The sequence below is a fragment of the Drosophila gunungcola genome (assembly GCF_025200985.1).
Source record: "Drosophila gunungcola strain Sukarami chromosome 3L unlocalized genomic scaffold, Dgunungcola_SK_2 000003F, whole genome shotgun sequence".
NCBI classification, from domain to species: Eukaryota; Metazoa; Arthropoda; class Insecta; order Diptera; family Drosophilidae; genus Drosophila; species Drosophila gunungcola.
In genome coordinates this window covers 7,105,850-7,129,144 of record NW_026453179.1, presented here as the reverse complement: position 1 = coordinate 7,129,144, position 23,295 = coordinate 7,105,850, and the positions used below count along the sequence as shown (strand labels likewise).

At 38.5% G+C, this 23,295-nt stretch overlaps 4 protein-coding genes across 5 annotated transcripts in view; 2 read left to right on the top strand and 2 right to left on the bottom strand.

The window, feature by feature from the left end:
• LOC128258709 (uncharacterized) overlaps positions 1-23,295 on the top strand; it is a 103,644-nt gene that overhangs the window by 47,450 nt on the left and 32,899 nt on the right.
• On the top strand, positions 10,003-11,685 carry LOC128258717 (peritrophin-44-like). Its single transcript, XM_052990522.1, is given in 3 exon segments — positions 10,003-10,438; positions 10,491-11,212; positions 11,215-11,685. Coding segments are annotated over 3 exon segments (1,032 nt in total). The 5' UTR covers positions 10,003-10,431; the 3' UTR covers positions 11,518-11,685.
• Positions 16,525-19,559, bottom strand: LOC128258712 (stage VI sporulation protein D-like). Its single transcript, XM_052990513.1, is given in 7 exon segments — positions 16,525-16,669; positions 16,734-16,995; positions 17,055-17,307; positions 17,735-18,429; positions 18,963-19,382; positions 19,384-19,406; positions 19,465-19,559. Coding segments are annotated over 7 exon segments (1,851 nt in total). The 5' UTR covers positions 19,535-19,559; the 3' UTR covers positions 16,525-16,541.
• LOC128258714 (uncharacterized) lies at positions 19,917-22,015 on the bottom strand. 2 transcript variants are annotated; one of them, XM_052990516.1, is made up of 3 exons: positions 22,001-22,015; positions 20,925-21,938; positions 19,917-20,870 (listed from the first exon to the last, which is right to left on the bottom strand). In XM_052990516.1, the coding sequence occupies exons 2-3, from the start codon at positions 21,526-21,528 to the stop codon at positions 20,101-20,103; spliced, it is 1,374 nt and encodes a 457-aa protein (XP_052846476.1). In that variant the 5' UTR covers positions 21,529-21,938; positions 22,001-22,015; the 3' UTR covers positions 19,917-20,100. The 2 variants fall into 2 exon arrangements, with proteins under 2 accessions (XP_052846476.1, XP_052846477.1); XM_052990517.1 differs by lacking the exon at positions 22,001-22,015 and having other exon boundaries at positions 19,917-20,381; positions 20,433-20,870; positions 20,925-21,973.

The window sequence follows — 23,295 nt, the reverse complement described above, 5'->3', positions numbered from 1 at the left end:
TTTTTTTTGTTTTTAAGAAACAATAACAACATTTTGAATTTAGCTGCAAAACCTCTATACATTTTTAATAGGAACGCAACCTTTAACATATATATGAATAACATTGGAAAAATTTAATTTTAAACAAAAAAAATAGATTCTTCTGTCCAAAAGTAACATAAAAACGTTAATAAATAAATCTTTTTAAATTATGCGATTCTGAATTTTGATTTAGTAGATCTGTGTGTCTGCGGATTTCCTGCGAATTTTTATGTTTACTGTGGGGCTTAACTCAGATCCGTCGAGCAAAGTAAAAATCAGAAATCCCCAACGACAAGCACTGAGTCAAATGTGTGTGCACTGCACACACACATGCCATATTTTAGCATTTGTCATAATTACAAAGCCACGCCCGTGGGAATCCGAAAAGCAAGGAGAAATATCATAAAGTAAAAAGAAAATGCGTGAATTTGAAAATTTCATCTCCTTTTCGTTGCCAGGACGGCTTTAGAGGGCCGCAAAGCTGCCGAATATGTTTTTTGCCAAGCATAAAACCACCCAACCACCACCCACCGCAGCGCCTTTGGTCCGCAATTATTAACGTCTTACTGAAAAGGCGGCGGCACATTTATGACTGCACTTTTCACATCCGTTTCCGCATCCGTCTGTCGACACTCACACATAAGTATGGTTACACTGGGAGAAATATAATTCTTAGATTGGAATTATTGATTATTTGTATTTATTTGCAATCAACTGTATATTTGTCATTTATTAATTCCAAAATGATGAAGCAAAACTACTATATTTATTTGACCGGCTAATAAAAATATAAACTTCTTGTTCAGAAAATTTTATTTGCGTAACTAAAAGCTGTTACACTCTCAAAAAAACTTTGTTTTATAGAAATTGATTATGTCTATCTTTTGATTTAGAAGAATATATAAGTCCACAGATAATTTTGATTAAAACTTTTATTTTTTGGTCATATACTGTATATTCAGAAAAATACATTTCAAAAGAAATGTTTAGAATGCATCATTGTGTTCGTTTGCTACCAATTTTGGTATGCAAATGCTAAGTGTTGGCAAATAATTTTTTCGTTGTGCATAAACAGGCATACGGCAACACTGGCAGAAATTCATTCATTTTTTGGGAGCAAACAGGTCGATGGGCGTGGTCGCTGTTTGCTGCCAACAGCGAAAGCAATTTCACTTTACATTTGTTTTACGGCATTTGCTGCCACACATCTGTGCTCTGCGGGAGAAAAGTGAGAAAGTGGGTGGGTGGTTAGGTGGTTGGTCGGTTTGGGTTTGTGGGCGGCGGTGCGTCGACAATATGTTTGCTGCGTTTTTTCCCCTCGACTCTCCGCTAGGCTCGTCTGGCGATAAGTATTTATTATTATGCCTCTTAATGGGCGGAATGCTTAGCTTTGTGCTTTTACTCAAATGAGTTCCTCTCATTAAAGTACCGTTTCTACTTCGGGGACTTCCACTCCGGCGTGTTGAAGCCATCTGTTTGATGGTATTATCACGAAAGGAGCAGGGATTTCTGAGAAAATATATCACATCTGGGACATTTTAACCAATAGATATAATTTTTGGCTTAACAAATGTGCTAAATATTACCGTTGTCCTAATGAAGGGTATAAATAAGTGAAATGTTGCCTTTCATACTATTTTTATGATTTTTTGTCTGTTAGGAAACGTAATTTCCCCAAACTGCACTGATAAAAAAATTAATAGTAAATACTAATAACTGACTATTAATTACAAAATTTTATACTTAATATTTAAATCAAATATTAAATCACTATTTAAAATGCAATGCTTATTAAATTGCATGATTTAATATTAAATACTTTAATAAGTGTTGAAAATATTTAATTTAAAATAGATCCTATTTGATTTAAATACATTTTCTTTAATCTAAATATGGTTTAAAATTTAATTAAATTTTCAGGTATTTACATCATATCCGAAAATAGCCAAATTGAAAATTTTACAATTTTTTAATATTTTCGTTTTTAAAATAACAAAAAACTGCAGTGGATGAAAATCAAGGAAAAATATTAAAATTGAGTACAAAATATCTGTATATTTCCCGCATTTAAAACTTTATTAAGATGATAATTCTTAATTTAAATTGATACAATTGAAAATTTAACCAATAACAAAGTTGCCTTCAGATTTAACTAATGTGAAATCATCATTTATATGCTTTTGGTTGCTTTCCAAACAGCAATGTATTTTCTTGTTCTACGAAAATATTTTACGAAGGTTGACAAAAGTGGTTGATTTACAAAACGTGCTTGTAAAATTCAAATTAGCTTTAGGGAAATGCAAGCACTCGCATCGTGTTAATTGCTCACATAAACCGAAAATGTTTCGGCATTTGCATTTAACATTGTCGGAAATCCGAAGAAACCTGAAAAGATGAGCGAATAAACTTAATGCGCCCCATTAAACGTGAATCTCTAATTACCCGCGGAGACAACGAATGAAATATATGCCGGCAGCTCCATTCCAGCTGTTTTTACTTTATGCCAGCACAGATTTGGCAGATCCTGTTTCATGTTTGCATTTACGGTTTATTGTCTGGCGAATAAAACATTTTGTTGTGGGCAAAGCAATAAAAGCAGTGAAATCATTTTACTCCCATATTGGCAGACCCACAATTCACGCTTGAATTTTCGGCGAAAGCCCGTAAAAAAGGGCGTGTTCCGGAGGCAAGGACATGAGATATATATGCATTCCGTTGCAGGCACAAAGGAAAGGATTCGATTTCATCGGCAGTGCGCCAAACGCCCCAGTCGGTGGTTATTAAAAAGCAATAATACGCCCAACCCGTCCTCAATTTATGAATAATTCAAACGGGCTTTTCTTTGTACTTGTGTACTTCATCTCATTGCGAAATGGCTGCAGACTACCCCCTCAATATGCAGATTATTAATTTACACAACGTGGCAATGTGGGAAATTATTTTAAAATGCGTCGCGATATTGAGGAAGTCCCCGAGGGCGGGCTCTGCGAAATGGGAGGGACGCTTTTAAAATAAGAAATTAATACGCGTCCCCGGGCAGCAGTCACGAAGATCAGAGGTCAGCTCGCAACGAGGCTAATGTAAATAGAAAGTGGCTGGAGGGATACGGTGAAGGATTTTCCGACTCACAACGTAATTTGATAGCGCTTTGTTTAGTTCATTAGACAAGAATGAGGGCTAGTCCTTGAGGAATAAAAGTTTCTCTTCTCTGACCGACCAAGTGAAAATGGTTTATTGGTCTTCTAAAAATTCTTAAAAGAAGATGGAATCTTAAGAAATTACCCTTTAGAACAAATGATTTAAATTAAATGGATAAATTTACTCAAATAATATTTTCTTAAGAAACTACATAATTCTTTGTAAAGGATTTGGCTAAAGTTAATGGAAATGAATTCCTAATTTGATTAATAACAATTTGCGATTGAAGGACATGATTAAAATATAAACTTTCAAGAAAGCTGATAAATAAACAAACACATTTACATCTTAACAATTTTTTGCCTCTTTATCATAGCTTAAAAAAAGGGTAAGTCAAATTACTCAAAGGGGAGTAATTTAAAAACACCAATTAATATATAATAAGTGAATTTTTTGCAATAGGGAAAGTATAAGTGCTGTTCCTGAAGACCCCAAATTTGTGTATCCTAAAAGATGGTGCCAATAAAGGTTATATTTTTTGTCCACTTGGGTCAACATCCAATTAAAAATTAAAACAATACTTTCGCCGAGAAAAGTTGACGTTGAAACGAGTGACCGTAAACTCGCAATATTAACAAGTTGTGAGCAAATGGATTTGTGCAAAGTCAAACCGCCCACGCCACCTAGCCGGTTAACCCATTTCAGCCGTTCCCCTGGCAATTTAGCCATCCGTTCTTGGGTTTTGGGTGTCGCACGGGGCAGCACGTAAACATAATTAGACGCACATTTAAAAGGTCGTTAAACGCCACAAACAACACGACCGCCCGGCGAACCAGGCGAAAACCCAACTCGGAACCCCACTTCCCAGCAAAAAGTTGACCCAGGCGCCACTCACGCGTATTTGCATCTGGACAAAGTGGCTGCCAACGCCACTGCCCATGGCTTTCCTTTCAGGCCCTCTACCGGCGCGTGACTGGGAAAAAGGAAAACTGCTGAGGATGTAGAAAACACTCAAAAAAATATTTTCCATAATTCGCAATATATAATTCTGTGAACACAACCAAATTAAAAGGTACTAAGTTCTCAGTACTCAGACATAGGCAAATGTCCTTAACTTTATATAACCGTGATGCATATCTGCAAAATACCATTTTGATTCCATTATTTCAATATTCCAAGTTCCAATAAATGCACATTTGATGCATCTATGCAACATATTTTGAAATTTAAAAATAAAATTAAAACACGTAAAAAAATTGACTACTTTAATTTTTCGTATCTATAACAAATACGAGGTAATGTCATATAACGAGCTTAAAATGTATCTTAACTTCCTTTGACTTTTATAATGTTATTTTCCTTTTTGGAACACAATTTGTAACTGGTTTAAAGTATTTTTAAGTACCTTAGTCTTTTGTAGATTCTGCTTAACTGAGTAGAGTGTCTATGGTTATTTCGATATTTTTTAGAAGTGCAGCAACAACAGCAGCAATAGAAGTAACGGCAGCTACATCAGTAATGTAGGCGGCAGCAACAACTGGCGAATGCCATTAGCATCGTTGAGTTGACTGGCGTGGCCCTGGCACAAAGCATCTGGGGAGTGTGCGAAGGTGCACTTCAGGACGTTGTCAACGACTCGACATTGTTTCAAGAGCGACAAACGCGACTTTGAAGCCTTGAACACCGCTCGCACTCGCAGGCCGAGCAATCGCAAGAGCAATGACAACATGTACGTACAGTGAACATGTACTGTGTGTATGACAGCTCGACATCTGTCCCACGGTGTTGAATTATGGAGGCACAACCCAAGTGAATGATATCCCAAATGCAGCACTTACTTGGCTACATTTAAAAAATTAAACAAATACAGACCTGTTCAGGATTTCCCTATGGAATGTTTTAGCCGAATTTGCAATGCAAAGATGTTTCTATTCAGTCGGCATAAATGTACATTTTTCGGGTAAATTGTAAACCTTTCAAGTGCAACAACAAAATTTTAATCTATATTTAATATTTTAAAAACTAACTATGTTTTGGGAGGAAGCGTTTTTAAGTGATTGGTGCTAGCTTAAAATTTCAAGTATTCTATATCAAGTTGTTTGAGCTTTGAAAGATGCGCTCGGCTAAAAGGCCTACATCATATTCACTTTTAACTTCAAATAGTTGTTCGGTCCCGTTTTCTTGACTAAAGTAACTGTCACCAAAAGAGAAGAGAACTTTTATATTTAATTAAATTTATTAAATCGATACATCACGACTTAATGTCAGAGTATTGCCAATTTATTTGAAGCGTAACCTTTGTATTGTTTTTATCAAATTGTAAGCAATCTATTTGAAGACACCCTTAAAAACATGCCAGCGGCAGGCCAAAATACTTCAATGGATACAATTCAGATACGTGCGCATAACAAGAACTAGGCAAAGTATTGCCTTAAGTACTATATATATCCTATTGTCTTATTCTGCGACCACCCATGCACTTTGACCCTGCTAACTTATGGCCAAATTGCCTCAGCCTCTCCCCAGGTGGCGCCACACTAAGTCAACACGTGGCTTCTGCCAAAAGTGTCTACACCTACATACTATATCGCCCTTTCTAATGTCTGCCCACTTACCCACCAGCAAATGGTAGGAGGAGCACTTTGGTGGCCATCTGGACCTTGGAAGAGGCAACTAGAATTTGGTAAGACTTTGCAATAAAATTGCAGCGTTTATAGCTGGTCACTGTCGTTGCCTCGCTGTGGTTTCCTCGCAGACACGTCGACTTCGCCTGCTGTGTCCACTCCGCTCCATTTGCCACTCGCGGTGGAAACTGTTACACATTAAACCACACTGCCACAGTGGGTTAGCTTCTACAAATTTTACTCTCAAAATATATATAAAACATATAAAACTATATGTTTTATTAATATAATATATGTAAAATCATATTAACAAAAGACATACAATTTTGGTTTTATCAATTCTGTAATATCTAATTATTTTTAAACGGCTAGTGACTTATCTTGTATTTTAAATATTTATATTTATATAATATTCGGAAATTAACTTAATTTTGTATTGTAACTAAAGTTTAGAAGTTTATGTTATTGAAGCTATAAATGTTGTATTTGGTTAAGATAACTATCACTTGTTACAGGACAATTTGGAACAAAAGCTTTCTTTTCTCACCCCGACCCAGTGTATGTCTGTCCAGTCGTGACCTTTGCGAGTGGCCATTAACGCTTTTTTATCTGTTCATAAATTTTAATTTTGGCAAAATACTCCAAGTACGTGCCACACCCCGAACCTCTTTTCGCGCCCTCCTTCTACTCGAAGCGAGGCCTCCATAATTCTTGTTTCAGCTTGTGCGGGTCCGGGTCTTTTTTCCGTGTCTGTTTGGTGTTTTCATTTTGGTCAGAAGCAGGAATACGGCTTGGGTGCTGCCTTTGGCCATGCAGCAGTTTTCTTCGGCCTTTTTTCGCCGAGCGCCGTGTCTTAGTCTTGGCGCTTTGAGTCGAGGACCCGTAACCTTATTTCGCCAGCGGAGCATCCTTAAAGTTGGCAGACTTGTTTATCGTCCTTTGCATCTCATTGAGCTGGTTGCCGCTTCCGAACGCCTCCCAGCTTCCATTTTTCCGGAATCTCGTGGGCTTGTGTCTTGCCTGAACGGTTGGCCTTTTCCTTTTTCCCACGCTTTGCTTAGCTCGGCACTTTTCAGTTTTCCATTGCATATTTAACCTAATTAAAATGAGTTATATGAGACAGGTGGAAAGAGCGTGTTAATCCTTGACCTGCTGACTTTGCCGGAGCTCATTTTTCCTGTTCTTCAAGTGGCGCCTTGAGCTGAAGACGTTTCGTTGCCGCAAAAGTCCCTATCACAAAGTGTTTAACGTTCCTTTTCAACTTTTTCTGAGGTTTGTGGTAGAATACAAATTCTATTTGAAAAGTTTATCGTGTGCAGCGATTAGAAACTCAGCTTGGAGCATGAAAACATCAACATTAAAGAATAATACTAAATGGTTTTCTTTTATTTCTGAAACTTTCTTGACCGGCGACTAATTAATATTTTTAATTTCCATAAATCAGCAACTCTAATGATTTTATCTATTGCAAAACAGCCTCATTTTCTATTTTTATAAGCATATATAACGGTTTCAATTCTAATATTTTATCTTTTAAAGATGTATATTTCTGTTCTGCGGTTTTTACTATTTGATTAAAATGTATTATTAGTAAACATTTCTGGTTTTAATTAAAATGTTATTGCCTTCGCATCAAATTCATTGCTATAGCTCAGCTACGAAAAGCGAAAATAAAAGAAACCCGATTTATGCACTGATGAAAACAAAAATAAAATTACAATGGCCACCCATCCAGTTACCCATACTGACTTCTAACCTGCTTTTTATCATTGCAGGTATGTTAATGGAGCCAACTCTCAACAAGTGGATCTCCTTGAACGACAAGCAGCAAACAATGACCAGGAGCGAAGAGCCAACTAACGTAATGAATTTATGTACGAGGTAGGAGGTGCAAGGTGCCGAACACACAAGGCCAGGCAAAGGCTCTAACTGAAAGTACTTAAGCCCATAAAATATTCAAGCCGAGAACATGTGGGGAAAATTACAAAGAACGCCCGGAAAAGGCGAACAAAAACCCAGCACTCAGGCAGGGAAATTAGGGGAGGTGGAAAGTAGATGGACAGATAGGCGGACCCTCGGCAGAAGAAAGAAATTCCAAACAGGCATTACACACAAACTTACACAGAGAAAATAATTATTTTTTAAATCGGTGGTCTATGGCGTTTACGAAACAGTTAAAATATTTTTAAATTTTATTTTAATTTTATGGGGTAAGGACAAATTAATTGTAGCTTCTTGAGAACCCTACAAATACTTTTATTTTCATATGAAAGCCCTTTAAATATTATAATGGTTTACTTCTAAAAGTTGGACAATTTCCAAAAAATGCTGTTTAAACGGAATCTAAAAGATTTGAAAAATATTGTAGTTATTTGATGGAACTAATGCACTTCAATTCTAATATTTCATATAAAAAATAAACATGCATTTTATATTTTGTTCGCTTTAAATCCATTTCTCGTTATGAATGAGTTTTTAAGATATTTTCTTGATTTTATAATTTATATGGGAATGTACAGCTTCAAAACTATTTTTTCCTTAAACTGAAAACAAGTAACTGGGCCTCACTGTGCGCTTTCTTGAACGTATCAAGTGCTTGAAAAAAAATCAGAGTCTTACAATTTGCCATTGTCAGGGTGGGCGGACGGAGGAAATAGTGGGTCCTGCCCTTGCCCCCGGGGATAGGCAGCCAGCCACTGATTGAAAAGAAAATTACGGGCAAGTAGTTGCCCGCCAGATGGTCTCCACATCGACAGCGCTGCTGATGAGCGGCATAAATGTCCTGCAGAAGCAAGGGGGACGGGAGGGAAACGGAAGCAGGCGGCGCCGCCACTGGGACCAGCGGCCTTGAGCTCCGGAAGTGGTAAGAGCCAAAGGGCCAAAGCACAGGGCTCGCTATGCCAGCCATTTGCATTTAAGAGTACGCATAGATATGTCTGTGCCCCTAGACAGCATCCGCTGATGGCAACTATTTCGTTTTGCTACGCCGAGCAGGTTTCTTTACCCACTTTACTGTGGAATTTTCAATTCCTTTTGAGAATCTAAATGGTAATATTTATTTTACTTTAAGTGCACTCCTTCTATAACTGTTTAAATTTAAACATTTTATTTTTTCATGAAATTCAATCAACTAAAAATTTATTTTGATATATATTTTTATATTTTAAAGATTCTACAAACATTTTAAAGACTAAATGTACATTTAAACAAATAGTTTAAATATATTAGTGGCTTTAGTTAGAACATATATTCAGTATTACTCTTTTTCTAACTTTATCGCTTAATTTTGTATATATCAAATTAGCTATATACTTAAAACCTTTTTTTTTTATTGGAAATTGACCAACTAGTAAAAGTACACTAATATATATTTTTTTTGGATAAAAAGAGTGAGCGTGAAATGAGTTTTTCAATAAAATATGCACTTTAAACATCAGTTTAGTTCTATGTTTCATTTATCCCACTGTGTCGACATTGGAGCTGGATGCGAGTCTAAGTGGCTCGGTGGCGGTGCTGCCGGGATAGCACGTTGTGGATATTAAGCATGTCCTTAAGCATAAAATGTCAATAAGTGCACCCAATCGATGCTAAGCAGTTTACATTGCGACAAGCCACTGAGGCACCGTCTCTTTTTCCGAGTCCTTACGTGTCCTTTCACCTCCCGCGATCCCCGATTTCCAGCTCGAACTGCGCTAACAATGCAAAGGACACGGAAAAGCACAATCACACTCACACACATTCAAGCTTATCTATATGCATGCATCCCATATTTTCTGATAAACGTATTTGGATAAGTAAATTTTCGCTTTGCCATTACACAGTGCTAGAACTATTTAGGCAGTTTTTCAAAAAAAAAAAACTAAACTAAAAAAAAACTGCTTGTAGGCTAAATATGAAAAACATCATTTTTGAACAAATATAATTTAATTCCTAGACTTTGACCCGAAACTGTATTAAAGTTTCAACCATTAACCGAGCCAAGGATAATATTTCTATTGGTTCAGACTCCAACATTTTTTTCAGTATACATACCTTATGTATTTATGCTTTATTGACTTGCAAGTTTATAGCTGCATTTTTGTAGAATTTCGCAATTTTGCCAAGGCGTTGCAGAATATGCTACAGATTTTTTCTTTTAAAAGCGAAAAGCAGTTATCTTGGGAAAATATTTCAGATGACTTTGCTTAAAATAAAATTGAGTTAAACCGAAGACTTAACATGGAGGTCATAGTAAAATTTATGTTTGGAGTATTTTTAAAGTAATTGAGTGTTTGAACAAAAAAAGGGTGTGACTACTTATAATTATCTATTCATGGTTATTAATGGGTAGCAATGATGGCAGTTAATTAATTTACCTTGAGGCAGTCTAGCTACCTCATCAAAGTTCAAGTGGCTTTTCCCAATTTGCCTTAAAGAGACTGTTTTCGGCGCTCGATACTGTCTTCGATACTGTCTTATCCGCGTGTCACTCACCCAGAACATTTCTAATTTCATTGTTAAAATACGTATTTCTTATCAGCTTGTTGTGGTATCTACAAACAAGCTGCGACACAAAAATGCAGATAGCTTTCCGTACTTAAATATCGCCATAGATTGGGAAATTTGGTTCAGTTCGTTGAGTTCCGGAAGAGGTGGCGGTCAGACCAAAATGAGAGGTACCAAAATCGGAGTGATAAATGCTCTGAGACTAAAGATAGCTCACCGTAGTTCAGCAGTGCGCCTTCCAGTGGGTAATGTTTTTGGCTTGCCTGGCCGAAATCCGAGGATTTTCGATGGAGGAGAAGTGCAAACTCTGGGCTGGAGAAGGTTACATTGGAGACCCAAGTGATTGCCATGCGTGGGGATTTTGCCAGGACAACAAACTCACAGCGCGACGCAGCTGCAGCGATGGATTGCTGTACAATTTCCGGGATGGAACCTGCAAGACGGCATCGGAGGCCATGTGTCATCCGCAGCTATCGGAGATTTGCGCCAACTTTCAGCCAGGCGACTATGTGGCCGATCCAGCTGATTGTCGGAGATTTGTCAAGTGCGAGGACATAAATAATCCCATTTGGAGCGACTGTGATGAGGGTCAGGTGTTCAGTAACCAGCGGCAACTATGTCTGGAGGAGATCTCCGGCTGTCCGCAGGACAATATATGCTCTTATATGAAAGATGGCATCTTAGTAGGAGATATCAATACCTGTCGTAGCTATTATAAATGCCACAATGGATTCGGCATCCACTTAAACTGCTCCGGTGGTAGATACTTTAACCGAAAAACGGGTAGTTGCCAACCCTGGCTACCCGATCACTGCTACAATGATGAGGAGATTTCCCCGGTGACGCCTCTCGCCAAAAATTCCCATATGTGCTCCAAGTACTACCAGGAGGATCTATCTGGAGTGCAGCTCATTCCGGACATGATGACCTGCTACGGCTACTACGTCCTGCACCTCCCAAGTACGACGTGGGCCAGTGGAGCAGTTGTCCCTGGGGACAGCACTTCGAGTGGTGGAGCCAGCGCTGTGGTTCGCCGAAGGACAATAGCTGCTCCTACGATCGCTGCGGCAATATGAACCAGCTAATGGTGGCCACCATCAATACGGGCTGTCGGCAGTACACGGTCTGTCAGGATTTTCGCTCGAAGAGATCAGAGAAGTGCCACGAAGACTTTCCCTACTTCAACGAAATTTCGCAACAATGCACCAATGAATTTCCCAATCACAGGGTGTGCTACATGGAAGGATAGAAAGTATGAAAAATTGACGGAATGGATTCCCAAAATATTGTATATGTGAATTTACAATTGTTAGCGAGCATGTATTTAACGCTGGAAAACAGTGTTCTTAATAGAATGACACATAGTAAATTGGATTTAAATATGCAAATAGATTTTGTATAGAGTAAGATTTAAATATTAAACATTTTAAAGGTCGTTTCCTATCTTTCACTCGTTTTGAATACAACAATTTTATTTTAGATTTAAATACTTAACATTTTAAAGATCTATCAATCAATAAAAAAAAAAAATTTCACCTTTAGAACATTTTGCACAAAAAAATTCAAAAGGTTTCTGGTAACTATCTACCAGGTTTATTTTCTCTTTTCTAACTTCAATCGATAACCCCGTAATTAATTGCTCATGGTTGGCTGCGAAAAAAAATGGAAATTGTCTGCACCAAGAAACACTACCTCTTTTCACATTCTCTATTCGTTGGATTCTCCCCCAAAAAGTATGAGCTTGAATCGAAAATAGATTTATGCATAGCATGTTTTGCATTACACAATTCAATTCCGCTTGGGGCAAAAAAAAAAGGTAATTTCATACATCTTTTTTTTTATGTCGGGATTCTGGACATACTCCTCCCAAATTTTGCTTTAGGCTTAAGCTTTTGGAGAAAGGAAAAAAGACAATTTGCAATGGTACCCAATTAATTAAAAAGTTTAGCAATCAAAATTTACGTTTAAATTAAAATCACTGAAGGCAAATATTTCTTGTTTTTTTCATTATTAAACAATAGTATTTCAAAAATGTTGACAAGTGATTGATAAGTTGACTACAATTGCTAATTATGGCAAGTGCTGCTTCGGCTCTTCCATCCAGTCAAGCCAAAGTGAAGAATCAACTTCAGCAGGAGACATCTTTCATTTGAAGACTGTCTGCCAGAAAATCAAATGAATCAACGAAAAATTCAAAAGATTTCTCAGAGGGGCTGTATTTATGAATAACCAATGGGTGGGTGGGCAAGTGGGTGAGTGGGTGGCGCCGTAAACGCCCTTGAATGGGTGGGTGTTGGGTGGCAATGGCTGCAGGCAGCCCAATGACGAGGCACAACAATACGTCGCGTCATTGAATTATTATGATTGACTTTTATTACACGGAATCGCAATTTATTTTACTTAACAACAGGCTGGGTTCCCAGCCCGGAGTGCGGTTAAAAGTAGCGAAAATTTGAATGAAAAGTTGTAAAGAAATTACGTTATTTATCATTCGCAGAGTGGCGACCCAACGACAGGGACACGTTCAAAGAGCGATGAGAGGGAGAGAGATGGAGAGAGAGAGAGGGAAAGCCCTACATCTCCCAAACCGTTTCCGTATCCGCTCATTTATTAACCACACTGTCAAGCGCACACCCAGATACACAGAGAGAAAATATCATACAATCTGAGTTCAAGCCCGGAACGGAAATTTGATTTTTTTCAAAAACTAAAAGCATTCTTTTGAATTATTTTTAAAATTACAAAAGTATAATTCTTTTTAAAAAATACATATTTTCTTGGTTTCCTTCTTAAAGCAGACCCCCAGAACTCGAAACTATAAAATTTAATAAACTTAATAATAACTAACTAACTAAGATTTAATAAACTTAATAAATCGTATACCTATATTCTCCAAAGATTTAAAGTTTGAAACAAAATCCTGCATTTTTATTTTAAGTTTTGTTTGCAAATTGTTTAAAATAGTTAAGGAAATTTTAAACTTGTGTTTTAGGTCTAACATAAGAATTAAATAAACTTTAAATTTATATTCCTAAAACAATTTATAGTTTTTTGGAAATAAAAAAGCCAACGAATGTGAACCTTCTTGGCTGCTCACATTTTTTTCTGTATACCCTTACCCGAATATTGATGTTTTTGCGCCGTAGTTCGGGCACTGTTAAAAAGTTTTTCGCGGCAGCAGCAGAAATTCAAATTTATTGTTTGCGGTTTTCATGGCGTCCCGGCCACGCCCACCTTTAGTCGATGGGCTTAAAATTAGTGGCGTTGTCTTGCGAATCGATGGGCGTTTGATTAACGGTAGCGCCAAGAGATTAAATCGCTTAAATGTTTTAAAAGTAGGCGTGGCTGTGGCTGAAACGAGGGCAGGGGGAATTAATGGCAGGATAAAAGTCGTGACTATCCAATTACACACGATGTAGGTGGCTCAAGACAGTAAGCCGTTTTGGTTCCGCCATCACTTACCTTTAATTAGCTAATTCCCTTTAAGGTCTTCGCCCTTAATTGTGGTTCGGGGATTACCCGACGGCGCACTCCGGGGATTAGAGTTTAGTAATTGCTGAAGAGGACTTTTCGGCCTTGTGTCCTATTGGAGAGCATCGGGTAAATGCCAAAAGAAAGTTGAAAACTTTTTCTGTGGCTGAATATGGACAAAAAAGAGGAAATTACGTCTGAAAGAGACAGGCAAATGTAATGACGGTATTTATGTTATCTTCCATCTAACTCCGCACTTACATTTATCTCAGCTTAACTCGGAAATTAACTTCAATAAGAGTGAAGTTTTGATGGGGTACTAAAAGGCATATCTCGCATAGATTTCATTAATTTTTTTAAGTTCAATCTAGAGGAGTTCCCCTCTTCTATGGAGGTTTCCTATCGCCGGCTAAGCTTACAATTTGTTCTTGAAGGACTTACAAAAAGTAATTACCTAAGCTTAACGTATTTCAGCTAAGCAAAATGTAAAAAAACAAGCAATTTATTTGAATATAAGATAATAATAAATATATTTCAAACTTGGTTTTATAATTTTTAAAGGCGCAATTATTTTTAAGAACATATACAGAATTATTATATGTTTAACAGAGATCACATCTTCATAATAAACTGTACAGTGCGGTGACAAACTGCGATTAATTTTATCCCATGAACGTTGCTTTTTCAAAGGATGTGTAAACCTCATTTAAATATCAATCATTTTTTTACCAGGCTGCCAGTTTTTAATCAATTTTCAAAGAATTTCCTTTGTTTCACCCTTGCATTCATGCGCCTTTTCCTCATTTAAAAATAATTTATACTTATTTAAGGAGGACAATTACGCCGCAAACAGAGGAGGACAAAGAGCGGTCGGGTGAACCAGTGCAATTCAATGCGGACTGGCTTCAACCGCAGGCCGCGACATTCCAGTGTCAAGCGTTTTCTTCAAATGGCAGTGAAAACCGCACAAAGACGAGCCCCCAAGTTTAGTCTCGGTTCTGGCCGGGTTAATGCAATGCAGGCAGTCAGGGCCAATGCCATTGCCACAGCCGCAGATTCTTCGCTCCGTTCACCGGATTTAGCTGGAGGCGACGGGCTCCGCTTTTGTTTTTCCAACTGGTTGACTTGGGCCACCTTCCATGCAGCTGCAGGAGTTGCCGAATGAAGGCTTTTCCATCTTACTGCCCGGCTGTTTGTATGCGTCTGCTGTGGTTTATGTCCTCGTTGTTGACATTTAGTTGACACACACAACACGGATCCTTGCCGCCCCTGGTTAGTCCCTTTCGTCCTCGTCCTGGACTTCCGGCAACAGGCCCGGGCAATGGATCATCGGCGTCTTTGTTTACACATCGCCACCGAAGTTTGCAGCTGCCTCTGCGGCAGTCCTTCTCCTGATTGTTCATCGTCAGCTGGTGCGCTTTGTTGTTGCTAACTAGAAAAGCCAGAACGTCCATTCTGCTCTGCGGAATGTCCTTCGCAACACCATGGCAGGAAAATGACGAATTTATTTAAAATTCTTCACCACAAACCTCTTAAATCGCTTAGCTAAAAATTATATTTTGTTTAATATAAACCATTTATATCAATTAAATTTTTCTACAAATGTAAGGGTGGTAATCAAAGGGGAGTTCAAGGATTGAATGTAATGTACTAAAGCTAGTTTGTATCGATGAGTACTTTCTTAATTGTTTGAAACTTTTGTCATTGATAATTATGAATCCTTCTAGCTCCATTAATCCCAAATAAAATAAATTAAATTCGTAAATATTTTAACAAGTAAATCACAGGCAAATATTCGAAGTATTACGTAATTTGATTTGTAAAAACAAGTTTTCTGTCTTGGCTAACAAAATTTCTTCGAAAACAAAAGGTATATCAAATAAAATGTTTTTTCGTGCTTAAATGTCGTAGTTTTTTTTTATTTTGGAAGCCATTTTGTTAGCTTAAAACAGAAATTCATCCACTGTACGCCAGTGGTGTAAACAATTTTTGAGAGGTTATTTCGTTTGCAAGAGCCGCGCTCCGCACTTTGTTCCGTTTTGCACTTCATTTGAAGCCAGCCCACCCAACCCCCAGCTTAAACTCGTCCTCCAAGACCAAGGCATCCATTCGCCCAAGTCGTCCTCCTCGGGGCAGTAAATTCTGTTTACCCACTGCGATGTCGTTGTCTTTGCAGTAGATGCATCGCCAGGACAGCTATTTGTTATGTCGTTTGACTGAAGCTGCTGACATTTATCCAGAAACTGCAGTAAGCAGAACGAATATGCAGAGGATGCTGATGCTGCCTCAGATATTAAATCGCCCCCAGGCAATAAGTAACTGCGCAGCGTTTTTGTTGGCTTATTCTAGCCTTGAAATTGTAGCGCACATAAAGTACAAGAACGGATGGACAAATGGGATTTCGTGAAACTCCATTCGTTTTAAAGATTTCTCTAGTGCTTGCAGAAGTTATGTTTCTTTATTTTATTTAGTGACCACTCTCTGTATATATATTTAAAATTTCAACCGTTTTCCCTTACTAAGAAGATCTTTGGAATATAAGTCAGAGTAAGTTTGGAAATAAACTAAAAATGGCTTCTTGGTTAGAAAATTTTTAAAGTTGCTCCACCATGACATGATGGACTGAAGACAATTTGTCAAAGTTGAGAAACAGGAAAGGAAACCACAAAACTAATGTTTGTGTACCCTTGCGTTTGCTTAAATTTGATATTTTAGACTGCCTCTTAAAGTATTGGAAATATTTTATTAAACTGAATATATAAATTTTGACTTAAATAATGAAATTACATTTTCGGAACAGATTTATTTTCGTCTTGCTCCGGGTGCAGGTCTAAATGGCTTTCGACGGGATTTCGAATCGACAATAAGTACAGATTGTCTCTTTAAGAAGTTACGGGATGGCACTTCATTGTCGTCCTCTGTGGTGGCAACTGTAGACAACATTTTTTCGAGATGGTTTAAGTACATAAACAGGTTGACTGATATCAAACTTACCCGCCGCTGGAGCCTGTTCTGGAGAGGATGAGGATGTGCCCGCAGCTCTTTGAGCACGCCCTGCGAACAGGTTATAGTAGCACACGGGCATGGGCTGTGGCTTTTCGCCCTCGGGAGCGGATGGGGACTTGGGCGGCTCCGCCTTGTACATCTCCTCCTCCTCCTCCTCCTCATCCACTATGTCCAACTTGGGTATCTCGAACGGTGGCACATCCTCGGATTTGCTAAGCTCTTGACAGCGTTTAATCTTTAGTTTGAGTATCTAGTGCGAAAGGATGTGTCAGTACATATATGAGTCCATAAAAAACCCGTTTTGCTCACCTCAATCATATCCTCATCTTCGGCAGTGTGGGTCAGAAAATTGGGCAGTTCGGCTACGCTCACATGGAGTTTCCTTTCGGGTATCTCGATGTTGCTCTCGTCCACTTCCTGCACCTTAAAGATCATCTCGCAGATGCGTTCTTTGAGATACTTCAACACCCCCATCGATTTGCCCGCCTCGTCAGTGTCCAGTTTGCTATCCTGCTCCTTGGCGGCAATGCTGTTCTTGATTTGTTCAATGACCTCTTGGTTTCTGACAAGAAATGTGAAATGTGTATATAAAATAAATCATATTTATGATATATAATAGTATAATAGTAAACAGGAATAGTAAAAATAAATATTTGGCTTTTGAATCTCGAAATTTTACATTTCCAATTTTAATTAAATATAAATAATATTTAAGTTTGATATGGTTATATTAATTAAGATATAATGCAGTTAGTCTAATTTTCAGATATTAAAATCCATTCAAAAAAAAAATCAAAAGTTAAAAAAAGTTGTTTAATTTCATATTTTAAGTAGCTAAAAAAAACAATAAATTATAACAAAAAATATTGAAATTGGATTTACTACGATTTAAAATTTATAATAATCAGAAAATAACAACTATTTCACGATCTATATTATAAAAACTAGCTTTAGCGGTTACGATCCCTTTTTTTTAACAGTGCACTTACACTTCACTTTCCTTGACGTCGGAGAATTTCGAGGCCTCCAGTTCGCTGCTTAGAGCCTCGCGTTCCGCCTCCAGGTTGGCCTTTTCCGCCTCGGCCGCCTTCCGTAAATAGTTCAATCGGGCGGCGGACTCCTTTTGGGCGCTGAACCTTTCAAAGACCTCAAACGGCGAGGTGGCACCGGAGGCCTCCATGAGCTGCTTGAACAGGGATTCCATATCGCTGGTCACGCTCTCCAGTTGGGACACCGGCTCCTCCTCGCCGTTTTCCGTCTTGGCCGTGTGCTGGTCGCCCGAACTGGATCCCACACTGTCCTGGTGGACCAGTGTCTTGGTTTCGGCAAAGAGCTTGCGCCCAATCCGCTCCAGCTCCAGTTTTCGGGCCTCCACCTGTTTGCGGAAGTCGAGAGCCTGCCGCTCCCTGGTTTTCTGTGAGAGATTGGCCTGCTGCTCCTGGCGCTGCAGGATCACTTTGGCCGCGTCCCGCATCTCGACCGCCTCGTTGTGCACCTGCTGCAGTCGCTCGATCTCCGCCTTCTGGTCACTCAGTGATGCCTCCAGTTCCCGCAGACTCCGCTCAAAACGCTCCGCATCCGTCATCAAGGATGCCTCAATGGAGCGGTATTTCTTGCGGATGTGCTCCGCCTCCATCCACTGCACATTGGTGCGGTGGATCTCGTTCTCCAGCTGGCAAACGAGCTGTGGGGTCATTTTGGAATCAGTTATCAAGCAACTCATTTGAATTTAAAGATACTGTATAATTTTCATAAATAAGTTAATTGCCTCTTGAAAAAATCCTTGGTCTATACAAAACTTTTTGAAAAAAAAAATTAATTTTAAAGATTATAAAAAATTAGCAATTTGAAGCAAACCTTAAACGATTATCAAAAAATGGGACTTCTAAAAAACTCAGAAGCTCTTTCAACTTTTCTTTTTTACATTGTTTCGTTCTTTATGTCATAAAATTGTCGTGAAGTTAACAAATACCTAATGTATTGTAAAGAGGTTCTGTAAAACATTTTGGTATTTATATTCAAAAACAGGATGAACATAAAATCTTCTTAGAATTTGAATGCAAATTCTTTTCCCAACAAATGGTAAAAAAAAGTATAAAGTATAAGTTTATATAAATTAAATCATAATTGCTGCTATTTTAGGCACTTTTAGGCAAAGAACTCTATATTTTGAATATTTTGCTATTTCCCTAGAGATTCACTTTGTACTTTTCTTACCTTTCTGTTGGCATCCTCCTCGAGGGTTTCTGGGGGCTTTTCACCCAAGTTTTGGTTCTGTGCCTCCTTGTTGGCCAGCAGTCCGCGATACTTCTCCACCAGTTTACTGAAATGCTGCTGGCGGGATTTGAAGCGATGCCGGAGAAGATCCATCTGCTTGCGACTCTCGGTAATCTTGAGATCAGTGAGGAAAATGGCATCGTCGGCGTTTTTAGCACCCACAGGATACGTAGCCTTGCCCACAATTAAAGTGGGCGTGCAGCTATGAGCCCTCCGGGATTCCCCAGTAGGCTCCTTGATGACCACAGGTCGTTGGAGGGGATTCCGCAGTCGACTCGCCTTCACCGTCAGCTCCTTGATGTCCTTTTTCAAGGAGCCAATGGTGTCGCAGTTGATGCGGTTCTGCTTCTGCCACTCGGCCTGCATTAGCCGTCTTTTGGCCATCTGCAAGGACTCGTTTTATTATTATTGCTTTACATATTGAAAATGCTAGCTTACACACCTGCCAATAAAATGCGCTTCTTAATCTCATTTATTTGTCGGTTTAATTCGTTCAACTTGTCCGATTCCATGGCTTCATGTGTGCGCTTTACCCTTTTCGAATTGGTTGTCACAATATATGCTCTCTGAACTGTTTGTTAAATCGATACTACAGTTGTTGTGGAAACAATTAAGTTAACATTGTACACTGCTGGTTGCTACCAACAGTGTACAGTACCTTTACTTAACAAATTATAATTACACAAAAAAAAACATCAATAATGTTACATTCTATTATCAAAATAATTCAAAAAATATTTCATTTCTTGGAATATTACATTTTTCTAACCTAAGGCCTATCGATTGTAATGTTCATTTTGGAAAGTAATTCAATAAATACTGTAAAAGCTAAAAAAAAAGGTTTTTAGCGAGATTGTTTCAAGTAATCAAATTCAATCGGAATATAAATAAATCTAAATTTTTCAAGTCTTTCTATATTTTCAAAAAATGAACAACAACAATATTTACAAAATATATTTAAAGATATCACATTAATTTATCATCAGCTTGAAGCATGCCCTCAAACGCTAGAAACACCAAGGATTTCACTGGGAAATCAACTAGAATGTTGGAAAACAAAAATGTGCAATTCAACACACTATTCGAAGCGAGATAGGAGCGCACTGTTCCGGACCCTGGCAACGAACTCGGCGGCGTGGCTGGGCTCCCGGAAGGAGCAGGCGATCCTCTCCAGGATTCCCTTGCGGCAGAAGGCGTAGTTGATGTTGGTCCAGCGGCAGCTATACGAACTATTGGACATGTAGTCGATGCGCCACTTTTCGTCCACCCGCATGTGAATGATGAGTTCACCAGTGATTCGGTCATGTAGTATTATGTAATACAATCCGTGTAGCTCCCAGATCTCGATTTGACCCTCGCCTGAGAAGGAGGGGGAACGGTAAGGGTTTGCAACGGAACCTGGTACTTTACCTTGCCGTTTCCACTCCTTCAGTTTATTGAAACAGAATAGCCTTACAGGTTGGCTAAACAGTATCCTTCCATTCTGTTGAGTGTCCGCTATATCGGCTATAGTTTTTGTTAATCCAATTACTTCTTGAGATGACTTATTTAGGACTTCCGAATCATCACTTTCGGATACATCACTAAAAACTGAATCCTTGCTCACATTCAAGCCATTGCAAGTCAATCCTTCACTGGCATCTATTCTGTACATTATGGGGAGTGGTGGTTCCTTACTCGGACCTCTCATCATGGGTTCTCCGCAGCCCATCGAATTTTCTTGAACTTCTTTTCTGCTGCTCTCTGCAGCTGGTGTCAGTTGAAATATATTCTGCCTAAACACTCTTGAAAAGTTTAATGAGCTCCTAATTCTTTCAAATCGATTCAATCTGTTCTTATAAGAATTGTCTGGAAATAACGTTTTGTTTAATGCAACCAAATTCGTGTATACTGGCTACTTACCATTAAAAGATGCCTCTAACCTTTTGAGCATATTCAAGCTCAAGATAAGTGCCTTAAGTGATCTGGAGGCTTCCTGTTGAATAATTTCCTTGGGGCGGGTTTTCGTCCACCTCGTTTCTCTGTCCCCAAAAGAAAGCCGGACATTAGGTGTCCAAGTTGCCTTGTTTCCTACCAGGGAACTTATAATACCAAATTTAGGTCCTGGCTTTGCTTTTTCCACTAATGGAGCAACCAGTTCTTCGATCTGTAGAGTTATGGGGGCTACGATGCCAGGTGATTTTAGTTGTTGTCCTTGGGGATCTGATTGTTCAATTTTGGATTCTCTTATATCTTTAGTTACTGGCAAAACAGATTCTTCATTCCTGGGCAATCCTATTTCTTTGTTCTCAAGTAAATTTAATTCTTCTAACTGTGGGGTGTTTTGTTCTTCGTTCGGAGCCAAATTCGATTCCTTCATTAATACTAAATTAGGTACTTCGACTTGTTGTATTTTTAGTAGTTCGATCTTCAGCTTAGTTGTATCCTTATTCTCAGCTACCTCTTCTATTTGCTCAACTTGTGAGTCGGAACAGGCCATTTCTAGTTCCGGTATAAAGTACGGCATTGTGTTTTTGCTTTCTTTCGGAACTCTCACACTTTGACCAAAAAGATGGATCTGCTTTGCCAAACAAAGAAAGTTCCCCTAAGCCACACTGAAAAGGTAAAAGGTCCTTTACCTCACTGTGCTTTCGCAACCGATTGATGATATTGAAGGGTGACAGAAGTGTATCAATCGGCAAGCTTGGTAGGTTGCAGACCACTTCAAAGGACTCATCCTGGGTGGTTTCCACTTTTTGAACTAAGTCCGATGCCTGGAGATTAGGCAAAGGTATATTACCTTCGGACGACTGAAGGTTCAGCACAGGACACTTGATTGTGTTGTCCGATTGTGAGTTCTCGACTGCAATTTCCTCACTTTGCCCATCTGCGTTGGATGCATCCACTTGGCTGTGCAACATTGTCCAAGCTGGGTATCTGTCGAAAAACAAAACAAAATGTATAAAAATTGACTGAGATTTTTAACACAAATGACTTACAGCTTATTGAGTGTTGAATCAATGTGAAGGAACTTCAGTTTTATTTCACGCCTTTTTTAACCTAGAAATAACCTTTATATAATCTATATCATAAATAAACACATAAATTCCTTAACTATAAAATCTTAAACTCATTTTATTTAAATTAAAACATATGTGAAAAATATAACCTATTAAGTTGCTTAATCAATATATTTTTACTTTTGTTTGAATAAGCACAAAGTTAATTTTTTCTTCTTGCTTGTGAAGTACGAACTTTAAAATGAAAACAGAGAGAACAGCCGTCGTTTTATGGTCTCGTTTCTCACTGTTATCGAATCTTTTCATTAGTATCGCCTTTCAGGTCAGTCTTCTGTTGCCATCAGTTGAACATAACAAGACACAAAAGGATTCTGGGAGAAACTTCCTTTTATTGTTGTCCGCATGCATGAGGCAGTTCGGCCCCAGCGACTAATTACAATTTGCTTTTTGCCCAACGGTGCGTATGCGTAATCATAGAGACGGGAAAAGGAAGCCAGCATGTGGAACGGTCCGCCGTGGAGTGGGAATCAAATTACATTGACAACAATTTTCCGCCGGCATTTAGACGGACGAAATGCGAATGGAAACAAAAGCACCTGAAGGCCAAAACAAAACATTGCCCAGTCTCGACGTTCTTTTATGGGTGAGATGAGGATTCTAAATGTATATAGATGAGTGCCCGCAGCTAAACAAATACGCCAGGGACGAGTCAAAGCAAATAACGCAGGAAAAATATTTGAATCTGAAATATGCATAAAATGCGGGAAAACGAATTCAAAGCTTTGCGAAATAAATAAATAGCGAATGCAAGCAAAATGGGACATAAAAAAAAGAAAAACATGAGAACAAAAGGGGAGGAAGGAAACTTCCATTCTCAAAGTAAAACAATCAAAATTTGCGCACCATTAAATTTTGTATTGTACTGGTTCCACCAAAGTTTCCCCAGCATTCTCTTGAATTTTCTCCATTTTCTCATTTTTCCAGTACTTTACATACTCGCAAGCTTGTATGTGCTCCAAATTGACTTTCTGCTCAATGCTCAATGCTTTGATTCCCGTGATTCGTTTTTTTCTCAGTCAATTGCCAGATTTTTGTTTCCTTTTTGGCTGAAGCTTCTGGCATCCTTGTAAATATTTTGTTGACACTTATCTATTTGCAAAACCGATCAAAGCGCAAAAACAGCGAAATGTCAGCTATATTGTGGCACAAATTGGTTTTGATTTATGACTTTGTTTTCGCAAATCCAGCCTTAGTCGAATTGATACAGATCGGAA